The sequence below is a fragment of the Takifugu flavidus genome, chromosome 11 (assembly GCF_003711565.1).
Source record: "Takifugu flavidus isolate HTHZ2018 chromosome 11, ASM371156v2, whole genome shotgun sequence".
In the NCBI taxonomy this organism is placed as follows: Eukaryota; Metazoa; Chordata; class Actinopteri; order Tetraodontiformes; family Tetraodontidae; genus Takifugu; species Takifugu flavidus.
The window spans coordinates 5,455,015-5,467,049 of NC_079530.1; the positions used below are offsets into that span (position 1 = coordinate 5,455,015).

Consider the following 12,035-nt stretch of genomic DNA (forward strand, 5'->3'; position numbering starts at 1 on the left):
AAATGTGGTTCATTTCAAACATTATTCATTTTAACGCTTGGCACCTGAATTCAGGAGGATTCTCCGGTCGTGACTCACTCAGTGGATTCATTGAGGTTGTTGAGACTTTGCCATGCTCTCTCATCATTTTCTCTACCAATCATATAAATATGACCAGAAAATCAGCTTAAATTCAAAAAGGACGGTCCCTGAAACAAAATGACTCAATAATCTTAGACACATACATTCTCAAGCTCTTAAATAAGCATCACTGATCCAAACCCACTGCAAAAAAAGCAACAGTGCAGCTAAAATGGGACAATCAGGGGCTGTGCTAATATACTATTTCCTGCCTAGAATTTATGGTAAGACATGACTCCGTATGTCCTCCACAGTCATTTGGCCCTTGTGTTCTGACAGGGTGGCCATTCCCTCACAGTGACTTCTGAACCTCTACTGTTCCATCATGGCCCTGCTGGTATGAGGTGTGAGAGCACTGGCGCGAAACTCCCAAAAGACCTACGCAGTTCTCTTCTAGAACTTCTTTATTGCGTGGAAACCACCTCAGAGGCAGAGTGAAACCCACCCCCAACAAATCTGCTTGACAAAAGCCTTCTTCGCATTCCTCTAAATTCCCTGTCACATATCTGACCTTCACCTGCAGAGTAAACCACGTGGGAGGCGCACAGGCCCTGATTTGCTGATCGGCAATGACCTCTAGAGGTCACTAGTGTGAACTGCAGTTGTGGTGACCTCATTAAAAGAAAGCCAGACCCCAGCAAAGGAGAGGAGGAGAGAAACAAACGCCGCAGCGTTTCCATCCCCTACCTGTCCGGAGTCTCGGAGAAGTTTAGGAGGATCCTCCAGAAACACGACATACCGGTTCATTTCAAACCCAGCAACACTCTCAGACAGAGGCTGGTACACCCAAAGGACAAGACACCAAGACCCAAACAAAGTAATGTTGTGTATGCTGTACAGTGCCAGGAGAAATGCAAGGAACTGTACATTGGGGAAACCAAACAACCTCTCCACAGAAGAATGGCACAACACAGTCCTCCACTCCTTCCAACAGCAAAACAAACATTCACACCATTCCAGGAGACCCAGTGACTCATCACCATGTGATCCAGCAGACAAAGGGGAGACACCTCAACAGAAACTAGGTGAACGACCCGACCAACGACCCTGCTAACGACTCTCAGGTGACCACCCAGATCATTAGCATCCTAATGGTCCACAGGGGCTATATTTTCAAGCTCTCTCCCCAGCGATTTCAGAACTGAAGAAGCCTTCTGGATAGAAGGCGAAACGTCTTCAAGAGAAGAAACCCAGTCCAGTTGACAGAGAAAACTACCTTGGATACAATGACCTGGATGACTGAGAATTTACACAGACATGACCTCATTAAGCATATTTGTGATGCAAAAGTTAAAAAAAACAACAAACTGTCAGGTAAACATTCACGTCACTAACATTTATGTCTATTCTGAAAATTTGACATTTAAAATATTTTTCTCTATTGACAGATTTATATTTTAAATTCTATTGAAACATTTATTTTCTTCAAAATAACTGTTATTAGTGAAATGCTAAAACGTGCCTGTATAAATAGCCAAACACTCAGCCCTGTCCATCGTCGCTGCACCTCTCCTTCACTTTCATGTCATTCCGTCATCACTCTCTTTCCACAAGACTAAAAGAAACTGTCAAAAAAATGCCGAGCAGAGTCTAAAGGCCCATCCTGGGTTGGGCTCCTAGGTGTGTTGGTCATAATTCCTGATTCACCAGCTCGGTTGTTGTAATCTCACCCTGCCCTGTGTGTAACTGCACTTTGGCATGTTTGTGTTGTGTCCAGAGGCAGGCTGGATCATGATTTGACTGGTCCCAGTGTGAGAACGAATTCCTGCAGTTCAAGAAACAGGCTTTGAAAATTTAACTCTTTATTGCATAAGAATACACCGACTAACACAGAATCAGTTGAGGCTACAGCAGGATGTGGATTCACACTAACCAGACCTACTGTATGTGGTGCAGCTTAGTCCCATATTGTCAGATGATCTTTGAACTCGCAGCAGTTGTGTTTGGGCTTGACTTTAACTCATGTTTCAACACAGGCTGATTATATGCCAGCCTATCAAACCGCACTGATGAAACACTCCACAACACAGCGAAGACGCTAAGGCACAAGTTCTACACAAGGGGTGCCGGGATAGCGTGCAAATAAGTTTAGCAGAAAGCTAGCCAGACTAGCATCAAAGCCTCAAAAGCTTTATTACTCTTGAGTGTCCAGATGGAGGATTTTTCAGATAAAAAAAACCCTTTACACACCCTTTAAACCTTTACACAAATCTTGGAACTTTTGGAATGTGCTTACTTTAGATGCAAAAAAACCCATGAAATGCAGAACATATCTATCTATGAATGCTGCATTTTCCCAGTTTGCATATCTGTAGCATTCAGCGCTATTAGAAAAGAGGGAAGTTAAAATGTAAAATGCAAGACTGGACTTAATCATAGAGCAACTACTGCAAAAATCAAACATGGAAATATTGTAGTGTTCAATACGAAAAGCACACCCCCACCCTTACACCCCCAGTGGAATAAATCTGAAATTTGTAACTTGAAGTTTAATAAAAACAATACAACTCTTTAACTCAATAGTTTACATTCATGCTCTGGGTCCACACCTTCAGAAAGTGGCAACAGGTGAAGACTGAAGACCTTCTGCCATCCTCTGCTTTGTTTTCCTCTGATTTGCTCCTCAGACAAGATTTTAGAACAGCTCAAATATCAGCAATTAACTCGGTTAAGTGCACTTGGGTGGAAGAATACCTTTAAAACGTAATGTTACTGACCAAAAAAAAGAGGTTTGTGCATTAATAAACATGGAGTCTCCTTCCCGCTCCAGAACCAGTTGGTGGAGGATGAAGGAAATTGAACTTTTCTGCAGATCTGACTGGTGGGAGAGAGGAAACACCACGATGGGGCGTGTGTCCAGGTTCGGCCTTTAGGCCGAGGAGTAGATGTATTTGGTCTTGGCCAGGCCGGTCAGCTCGTCCTCGTAGCGCGGCAGGCAGCAGAAGAGGATGGCGCAGCCGATGCAGAGGATGGTGGCACCCCAGCCGAAGCCGTACGCCCAGGTGTAGTAATAGTTGCCCTCGAAGATCAGCTCGTTGAACTTGACGGGGTAGATGATGAGGGCGATGACCTGAAGGACCACTGCGGAGAGAAGAGCAACAAGGTCGTACTGCTGATGGAGCCTCCAGAGAACAACCCCGCCAGGTGGATTTTACCAGAGAAACGGAAAGTTCGGACGTAGCGTCAACTGATGCCTGTTAGGTGTGTTACCATGGTAACCACTCGTCGTTACGACATTTTAACATTCGTGCAATTTGACTAAAATTATACACATTATGAGAAGAACAAAAGAGAACACTATACTCGGTGAGGGACTAGACGGCCAGAAAGAGAGACCTGGATCAGATTAGGGGGGAAGCCTGGTTGTTTCTGGGGCAACAGTGGTGCTGTGGCACCCTCAGGGCCCCGGGGAGCTTGTCTCTCACGTCAAACCTCTGTGTGACTGTCTCACCTGTCATAGAAAGGCTTTGTTTGTGTGCACATGGCTCAGCATGTTCTCATGCTCTGAGGGTGAGTCAGGCAGATAATCAGACTAAACAAGGCGTTCCCATGGCAATATCACACCAAATTCTTCGCCCTTCCCCCCACCAGCGACCCAACTTTTCACTTTTGTTCACGTTTAGTCATTTTCCCTTTTGCACCTGAAGTTATCGACCTATTTGGCAGCTCTCTTGGAGTTCACGCAAGTGTTTTAATATCCGTCGTTCTGACTTAAACGCTTTGTGATTTCCACTGGAAAACTGCGTTTACGCCTTGTGTTGCTTCTCTTCCTGACCTCAGAGACTTTGACTCCCACTCATTCTAACAAGAGAATGCACACTTGCCCAAAACAGGATGTTTCCATATTTATCCTCTGTGTGTTTTATGAAACAGTCTTTACCATCATGCTTAATTTGTTTCTCGACTTTTAGACTGAGACAGTTCATAATTTAATTGAACTTTTGTAAACAGTACATCCTTATTCTGTTTTAAACAACTCTATTGGCTAATTGCTTTAAAATGCTGAAGCTAAGCTCTTCAATAAAGCTGGAAAATGAATAAATTAACATTCATTTTCTCATTTCATTGTTTCTCCGAAAAGTCACCTCTGACCTCAGGTTTTGTCTTCAGAATGCAGGTCTACAGGTGTAGAGCTCAAAAACCAGGAGGGTTTTTTTTCCCCTGAAGCTTCAGTTGAGCCAGAAGAACCACTTCTATCACCCTTAACTGACAGGAATTGACCTAAATAACTCTACACATGCTGTAATATGTCCTCTCTCACATCAGGACAGGAAATTCCACAAGGCAATCACACGCGCGTTCTCCAAGGACAAGAATTTTTGTTCGTGGGGTCATCTCACCGACAACGATCAACAGCACCCCCACGAAGGGCAGGAGGGGGATGTTGAGCGAGCAGCAGAGCGCCACGCAGGAGATGATGAAGGCGACGATGAGGACGAGGAGGCCGATGATCATCAGAGCGGCGACGGCTTTGGCCCAGGCTGCAGAAGAAAGGAGAGGCAGGTTAATTAGAGGAAATAACCTCGCCCAAGAGTCACACCTTAAAGAGTGAAACCAGTTTTACCCGCTAACCTAAATGAACTCTGTATTCCACACACACCTGCAGCAATTTACCAGACTTTTTATCCGCTAGAATATATTTTTGGTCTCTTTTACGTTCCTGAAGCGTCAAATGTGATCTATGAATGGAGATGATGGAGCTGAGGTATTATAATGAGCTACAGGGAGTGTCGGGCTTTAAGGTTTATTATAAAACCCTGTAGGTATGTGGCAACATGCACAGACCTAAACGACTCTGCTGCTTCCACCTCCCGGCCCAAAACTCCAATGACGAATGTGTTATTCTGCACTCAGACCCGCCCGCCTTCCCGCCAGGGAGGATACTCATCAAGGTCCTCTGAAGAAAGGCTTCACGCAGGCAGCAGGCTCAGCCTGACACCCGACTGGCAAAGACCGTCCAGAGACTTTTCCCCAGCAGCTCTCGGCAGCGTGTTATTGTTTAAATACAAGCCTGACAGAGAGGAAAAGCTTTGGCTCTACAACTGTGGGGGCATTTCAGCAGTAAAAACAGGAAATGAGTCAGTAGTATAATAAAACAATTGTTTAAGTTAATGGAGAAACCAGAACGTACATTTATATCAATTTTGTAAGATTGCTGCAGCTCTTTTGTGGTTGGACTCAATTCAAACATGAGTGCATAAATAAATGAACAGAGCGTTCAAACCTAATTTGAGCAGTCTTTTTTAAGGGGCACTCCTGTAGTTCAGAGACCAATTCCTGGAAACAACGGCGCGCATAAGTCACGCCAGTTCAGCCATTACTTCGAGAATATTCTCCAAGCTATTCAGGCTCCCCAAAATAAAAGCAAGCAGAATAAAGACGTCCTGCTGAGAGCAAAGGCAACATTGAGGAAGTCCAGACAACAGCAGCGTTACCACGGTAACGCTTGGCAAAGTCCAGAAAGTCTGATAGCAGCAACAATTCTGCCATTGTTGGTGAGAGAGAGAGAGACACAGAGAGAGAGAGTGTGTGTGTGTGTGTGTGTGTTGCGTTTTCATCTGGTATCAGTTCTTCAGGTGTGTCTGTTTAATAAGAGGTTTTATCTGTTTAAGTCGTTTTATCTGTATAAATAACTTACTATAAATAACCACGATTTTAAATTCTACTTCTGCTCAAAGCTCCTGAATCTGCCACGGGACTCAGATCTACTTTACCTGGTCTTAAAAAGACCAAATTAATTACCTGCTGCGCATGGTAATTAAGTTTAAAAAAAAACCCTGAACGTACAGGTTACAGTTCTGAGTCTCTCTTTGCTCCAAATATTGATCTAATGGGGAAGGACATTAAACACCTTCCACCCGAGCCAGAACATCTGAGGGAAGGGGAGCCCGCCCCCTGTTTTCCCTGGTCGGACACGCAGAATGAGGCCGTGAGGAGCAAAGTTCAGCCGTGCAGAGCTGCAGGCCTCCTTCCTGCCACCAAGGGCTCCTCTAAAGGTCGAGTCGAATGTAGAATTTTTCACCCAGCCGAGCAGCGAGTGTGTGAACCGCTTTGGCCCTTGTGGGGCTCCTGTTTGGCAGACTTACCATACTGCATGAGGGACGACTGCTCCCACGCACCGTCCCTGCCTCGGTACTCGTCCCACATATTGGCGTAGTGGGTCTTCGCGTCCTCGTCCTCGACCCATCCGGAGGTGGCGGCGATGGCGATTATGTCAAAAATAATGGCGAAGAGCAGCAGCAGGGGCAGGATCCACCTGCAGCGGGGGTAGGCTATCCCGCAGCGAAACATGACCGACGACCGGAGTTTGTGGACCGGGACACGGCGGAGGGAGTGCAGGGACGCGCGGTGCGGTGCACACGGGTGTGTTCGTCTTCTGCGTCTTGGCGCAAAGGCAGTATCCGCGGGTGTGGTGCTTTTGGGTAACAGATTGTAAAGAAATTCCCACCGAAGTGAGTAATGGAACCTGTTTCTTGACTTGAAGGGCAGGGCTTCTGTGACTGTTCCAGCGGAGTCAAGCCCAGCCCTCCCCGTGTCACATTTCACCCACGACCTGCAACTGCGGAGCAGGGAGTACGCACAGCCGTTCCGGCTCTCCCGAGTGGTCTCTAGGGTCAGTCAGGTCATTTCAGGGTGGTTTGGGACTACAACAGGTTGGTGTGGAATATTTTCTGAGAGAGGAAGGATTCTAACTCAGCTCTGGAATTTTAGAGACGCAGTACCGACTTTGGCCACAAGATGGCGGTGTAGGAAAATCAATACAAAGTCATTACACCGTTGATAATCATTTTTTATGTGTGGATGTTATAGCTCAGGTTCTAACATAGGTCTTTGTCACAGGTGGAGAAAATCCTAAAAAATGATGTACTTATGTTATTTATTACAACCTGTATACGATCTGTTTTCAGTTTATTTATTTATTATTATTTTCTAATAAAGTTTTTTGCCGGTCTACATTTGAAGGTGAACAATGACCCAAAAAGAAAAAACAGTCATCACTTGGTATTGTTTATCTCTAAAACCATGGTACTGCTTGTTGGAGCTTGTCATGTGAGTTTTGAGACATTATAAGGTGGTGTGGCGTAGCTCAAAATTACTTTTCTGAAGAAGAAGGTTGTGAAACAACTTCTGCTGTGTTTAAACAATGAGGTTCTCGCACACGTTCACAGCTGTAAATTCTGTATCTGAACAAAATACAAATCTGACGCAACACATTGAGCAAAACCAGCATGGAGCCAGTAGTCTGTCACTGATTTATTCTCAGATGATGTCACCAGAAAATCACTTTGTGGTCTGAAAACTCATTAAACCGAGTAAATGTGGGAGTTTGAGGAATGTTTTTAATCCATTAACTGTTTTACGGCTGCTTGGATTCACAGTGAAGTTTAAAGTCTTCACAGTCAAATTTAGCGGTTGGATGACCTGGCCGAGTGCTTTAGTGGAGGCAGCTGGACTGTTGCTGCAGGAAGAACAGAAAATAAGAGAAGCAACAGCAGACATCAACCACGGAGGAACAGGCATCACCATTCCGCATGTGGCAGAAATAGCAGATGAAACATGTTTCCTTGCATTTAAGGCAGAAAGCTCGACACAGTCAGACTACACCTTTATTTTTATTGTAACAGTTTAATTGAGCTGATATCACAACAGGTCTCAATTGCGTGATAACTACACAGTAAACTGGAAAATTAAGATGTTCAGCTTTGATGTAAACTGTATGGGGGTGTAGGGTGATAACACATGAATTTAAGGTGTAAAAAAAAAGAACATACAACATAAGGCCTCACATATTCCAGGGAAGGTTATTATTCTGCAGTTCCAAAGAGTGCAACAAACTGAGCCGAATAACTGTGCGTAACCCACTCTCACTTCTGTTTTGCCACCAGCGGGGTCTCATGTCAAATCTGCTGCTCCTTAAAACTTTTGAGGAGCATTCTAGCTTTTTGCTTCCAGGTTTGTTTCCCATTCAGACGTCAGCTCACTTGTCTAGTGTTTGTAGTTTAGCTTTAGTGCTTTTGACTATAACAGATAAAATACTGCCTCTGACTTCCTCTCGTGTTCACGCATGCCCAACCTCTGCCTTATTTATATAATCCGTATCTTCCTGTCCTCCCCGCCCCTCCATCCACCACAGCAGCAGCAGGCCTTCGGTTCCTGCAGATGCAAATATTTGAACAGCTTTTTTTTTTGCAAACGTGTGTGATTTTCTGTCTTTGCTCAGCAGGTTTGGGCCATGTCAGAACTGAATTATGTTTCAACTTTGAGCTAAATCACCAGTGAGAATGAAATGAATCAATGAATGAAATGAGGTGAGGAGGGAGGTTGAAGCTCAGTGAAGTGTGGGACATAAACTTAACGGCTTTCATCTTCAGTTTTCTTCTCCTATAAGAATTAATTATTCGCCATTGCTAAAGACAATATAGTGGGAATAAAATAATTCGGTTTTGCAGTGGCTCCATTTTGCTCCCTGATAACTGTTTTTCACTCCAGTCGACCCGTCGGACTCATAGATCAGCACCGCTATGGACAGTCCTGCCTCTGGAGAGTCTGAAGTCCTGGCATAAAACAAACAACCTGTACAGGTTCAGTATGATCACCAGGAAGTTCTTGATTGCAAAGAAAACCAGCATCTGGTGGAAGACTTCGTAGTAGGTCATGACAGTGAGTCTGACCACCAGGAAAGGCCCGTCCTGAATAAACAGGACCTCCACAATGCTCCATATGTCCGTGCTGTGTTTATGCCATAGGGATTCATCCTGCAGCCCCTCCTCAGCTTCCCTCCCAGGCTTAGAGTTCACCACTGGGAAAAAAATGAGGACAAATGTAAAATATCAGTCAAGGCAGTGCAGGAAACCTGTAACTAACATTTCTTTGATTCGTACTAAGGAAAACAGCATCTGTGCATTAAATTAATTTCACAGGTCACCAGTAATGGTGAGAAAATGTGGCTGCTGGGTGGCTTCTGTTTTTAAAAAGGCCCAGTTGGCCCTCTGCCTCGTATCGGATAGAAGCCACAACCTTTGATATGGTGAGAAATCGCAAACTGAACACACTCAGCAGAACACAGCATTTATAATCTCAGACAGTAAGCAATGACTTCTTTTAAAAGTTCCTTCTTCATCCCATAGTGTTCTTTTAGAGTTGCACTCTTAGATTTAATTTACTTTCTGAAGCTTCAGTAAGCCCCAAGTTAAGCCTTACAAGCTTTATTCTTAACAGCCAAACGGATGACTGACGCACTCATTAGCTGCACGATATTGATGTGAAGCACATGTGTGGCTGGATTTCCTCCCAAACTACACCCTTCCCGTCCTTCTACACAAGCTCAGATCTGACAAGAGGGACAATGACCCATTGCTGATAAAATTCCTTCCTCTGCCTTGGAATTTGAAGAAGAAAAAAAAAGCTGAAGTATTTGTCTGAACTTGTTTTAAAGACAGTTTGGACGCAGCTGCAAAGGCTTCATGAGCAGAACAGATCTGAGTTCAGCACACTGACCGGCCAGATGCAGCGGGAATTGAAGCATGCTCCAAGTCCATACAGCCAGGATGATGTGAACCAGCTGAGGACTACTCTCCCTGGGCAGGGCATGGAAAATAAAAATTGGTTTTAGAAGAAATGTTTCAGATTTATGTTCGAACAGGACGGACAACCGCAAAACCTCCACTTGATGTCCGACAGCGTCTCGCTGGTAAATTCCAGGATATCTGCCGCGGTGCCCACGAAAATGAGCAGAAGCTGCGAGAGCTCGTCCCGTGTGACTCCGCCTCCCAGGGGAAGAAGCCACTTTCCCACAATCAGCAGAATGAGGAGGATCTGATGAAGAGCGAGGATCCAGTCGTTGGAACAGACAGATGTTAACATCTTGTTTACAATCTGGGAAGAGAAGAAGAGACACCTATTTCTCTGTTTTTACAGTCATTTTGGGTCTAAATCTTGTCCAGATTTTGGTATCATGCTATTTTGCTGAGTATAGATTTGTGTCTTTTCCCACTGCCAACTATTCCCAGCATGAGTTTGATCAGCAGAAACTGGCTGCGTGTAGTTTAAGACTCGGCTCGGTTGCCAGAATCTGTTTAGGTTGTGTAAATTATCCCAACCACCCTACTCATGATATTGTAGCTGCTGATATCGACAATAACAGACGTCAGACACTTTTCTTTCTTGATAATTCCATAAATTCTGTCTGTGCATCGGCCCAATACACGCAATCCGAATCTTCCTGCTCTTTCTGCTGAGTTCTAGCAGGAAACATTGAAACCAAATTTTCTAAATCTTTTAAATCTTTTATCTTTTATCGGTTGATTTTTGATGGAGGAGGATGAAACACACCAAGGAAGTCACACTGAGGATGCAGGTTTTTGGAAACTGGTGAACCTGAAGGAACCTGAGCAGACACAATAATATCTGTTAGTTATCTGAGGATAAAATAAGGAGACGTTCAGCATTTTAGGAGATATTCACAGGAGCTTAAGGCCCCTGGTTGACATCAGGGTCCCAACCACAGTGTGCGAGCAGCTGAGTGACTTCCTGGAGCTTCAGAATGGCTGATGGTGAACCCGAAATAAAAGATGAGTCAATTTAAATGAAAATGAGAGAGGATTCACACTAAGGCCTGTCGAGTACTTCAAGTTTGTCTCGTTGGGCCGACAAGGCTGGTGGAGGTGGGGGTTGGCTCAGGTTTCTGGCTGCTTTCATTAGTGCTAAAGAAAGAAGAACCTGGCATTCTTACTTTCAGGTAGTCGGGATACGTCTGGTTGGTCGCTGTGATGTTCTGATCAACCAGCAGGCGGATGTTTTCCAAGGAATCCAGCCTTTTGCACTACAACAGGTTCATTTTTTTTGTTAATCAAGGTTATTTGGAAAGTTTTATAGCTTTAAAAGACCTTGAATTAATCATGTCACTCATGTTGATACCAGCGGTTCGCTGTCTTTGTTCTGCTGGTGGAGCTCCAGAACCCATATGGAGGGAATGATACTGACCATGAAGAGAAAGATAGCAGGGGAAAACCTGCAACACAACCAACTCCACCTTAACACTAATGTCTCAAAAAAAGAGGAAAACAGCAATATTTCCAAGCTCAATAATTATTTGGTCATATCATGTAACCCGACCAAGAAATGAACACATGCAAGAAAGTCTGTGATGAATTTCAGTGAAATATGAAGAAGTCTCCTGTCTCTGCGGGTTATTGCTGAATCTGGATGAAACCAAAGCAAAGAGATGGAGGGAATGTTTGGAAGATGACCAAAGCTTAACCACAAACCTCTCAGTGCTGTTGTTAGTAGCCCAGGACTCTGATTTAATATATATCACCACACACAATAATCACACATTTCTGACGAATGCATGAAAGTTAGTTACCATTTGTAATCTTTCCCTTTGCGGTTCCTCAGCGTTATTATCATTTCGAGGACGAGCGGCAGCAGGAGTAATGTCAGGAACCAGTAAGTGAGGTCTTTCTTCACCCATGTCACCCTCCATACGCCGGTTAGAGCCACCAGGATGAACAGAGCTCTGACGATGATCGCTCGGATCAACTTGAACAGATCGGTCACCCTGGACTGCTGCATGTCTGAAGAGGATCCCTCTGTCTGCAGCCTGCAGGATGAAAACAGGCTGACTTTGTTCCAACTCAGTCCCCAAACTTTAAGCTCCACCCCAAAGCCATGTCTGTCGGGTTTACCTGGCAGGGATCAACGATGACAACGGTGCCGACACACACACACACACACACACACACACACACACACACACACACACACACACACACAAACACACACACACACACACACTACTAAGCTATTAGCAATGAAAGATCACTACCCTGTCTGGACAGCAGGGGGCAGCATCACCCCAGCTGGTTATTACAACAGAGAAGTTTTTACTGTTCTATTACAGAAAGTGTGACTTC

At 44.6% G+C, this 12,035-nt stretch overlaps 2 protein-coding genes across 3 annotated transcripts; both read right to left on the reverse strand.

Moving 5' to 3' along the window:
• Window positions 1-1,905: 1,905 nt before the first annotated feature.
• Window positions 1,906-6,604, reverse strand: perp (p53 apoptosis effector related to pmp22). Its single transcript, XM_057048238.1, has 3 exons — window positions 6,207-6,604; window positions 4,461-4,601; window positions 1,906-3,201 (listed from the first exon to the last, which is right to left on the reverse strand). Exons 1-3 carry the CDS (start codon window positions 6,409-6,411, stop codon window positions 2,990-2,992), a joined length of 558 nt encoding a protein of 185 aa, XP_056904218.1. The 5' UTR covers window positions 6,412-6,604; the 3' UTR covers window positions 1,906-2,989.
• Window positions 6,605-7,714: 1,110 nt separating this feature from the next.
• LOC130534219 (transmembrane protein 26-like) lies at window positions 7,715-11,755 on the reverse strand. 2 transcript variants are annotated; one of them, XM_057048236.1, is made up of 6 exons: window positions 11,486-11,755; window positions 11,038-11,131; window positions 10,853-10,942; window positions 10,453-10,507; window positions 9,619-9,996; window positions 7,715-8,920 (listed from the first exon to the last, which is right to left on the reverse strand). In XM_057048236.1, exons 1-6 carry the CDS (start codon window positions 11,692-11,694, stop codon window positions 8,625-8,627), a joined length of 1,122 nt encoding a protein of 373 aa, XP_056904216.1. In that variant the 5' UTR covers window positions 11,695-11,755; the 3' UTR covers window positions 7,715-8,624. The 2 variants fall into 2 exon arrangements, with proteins under 2 accessions (XP_056904216.1, XP_056904217.1); XM_057048237.1 differs by lacking the exon at window positions 10,453-10,507 and having other exon boundaries at window positions 9,619-9,698; window positions 9,782-9,996; window positions 11,486-11,742.
• Between the last annotated feature and the right edge of the window lie 280 nt (window positions 11,756-12,035).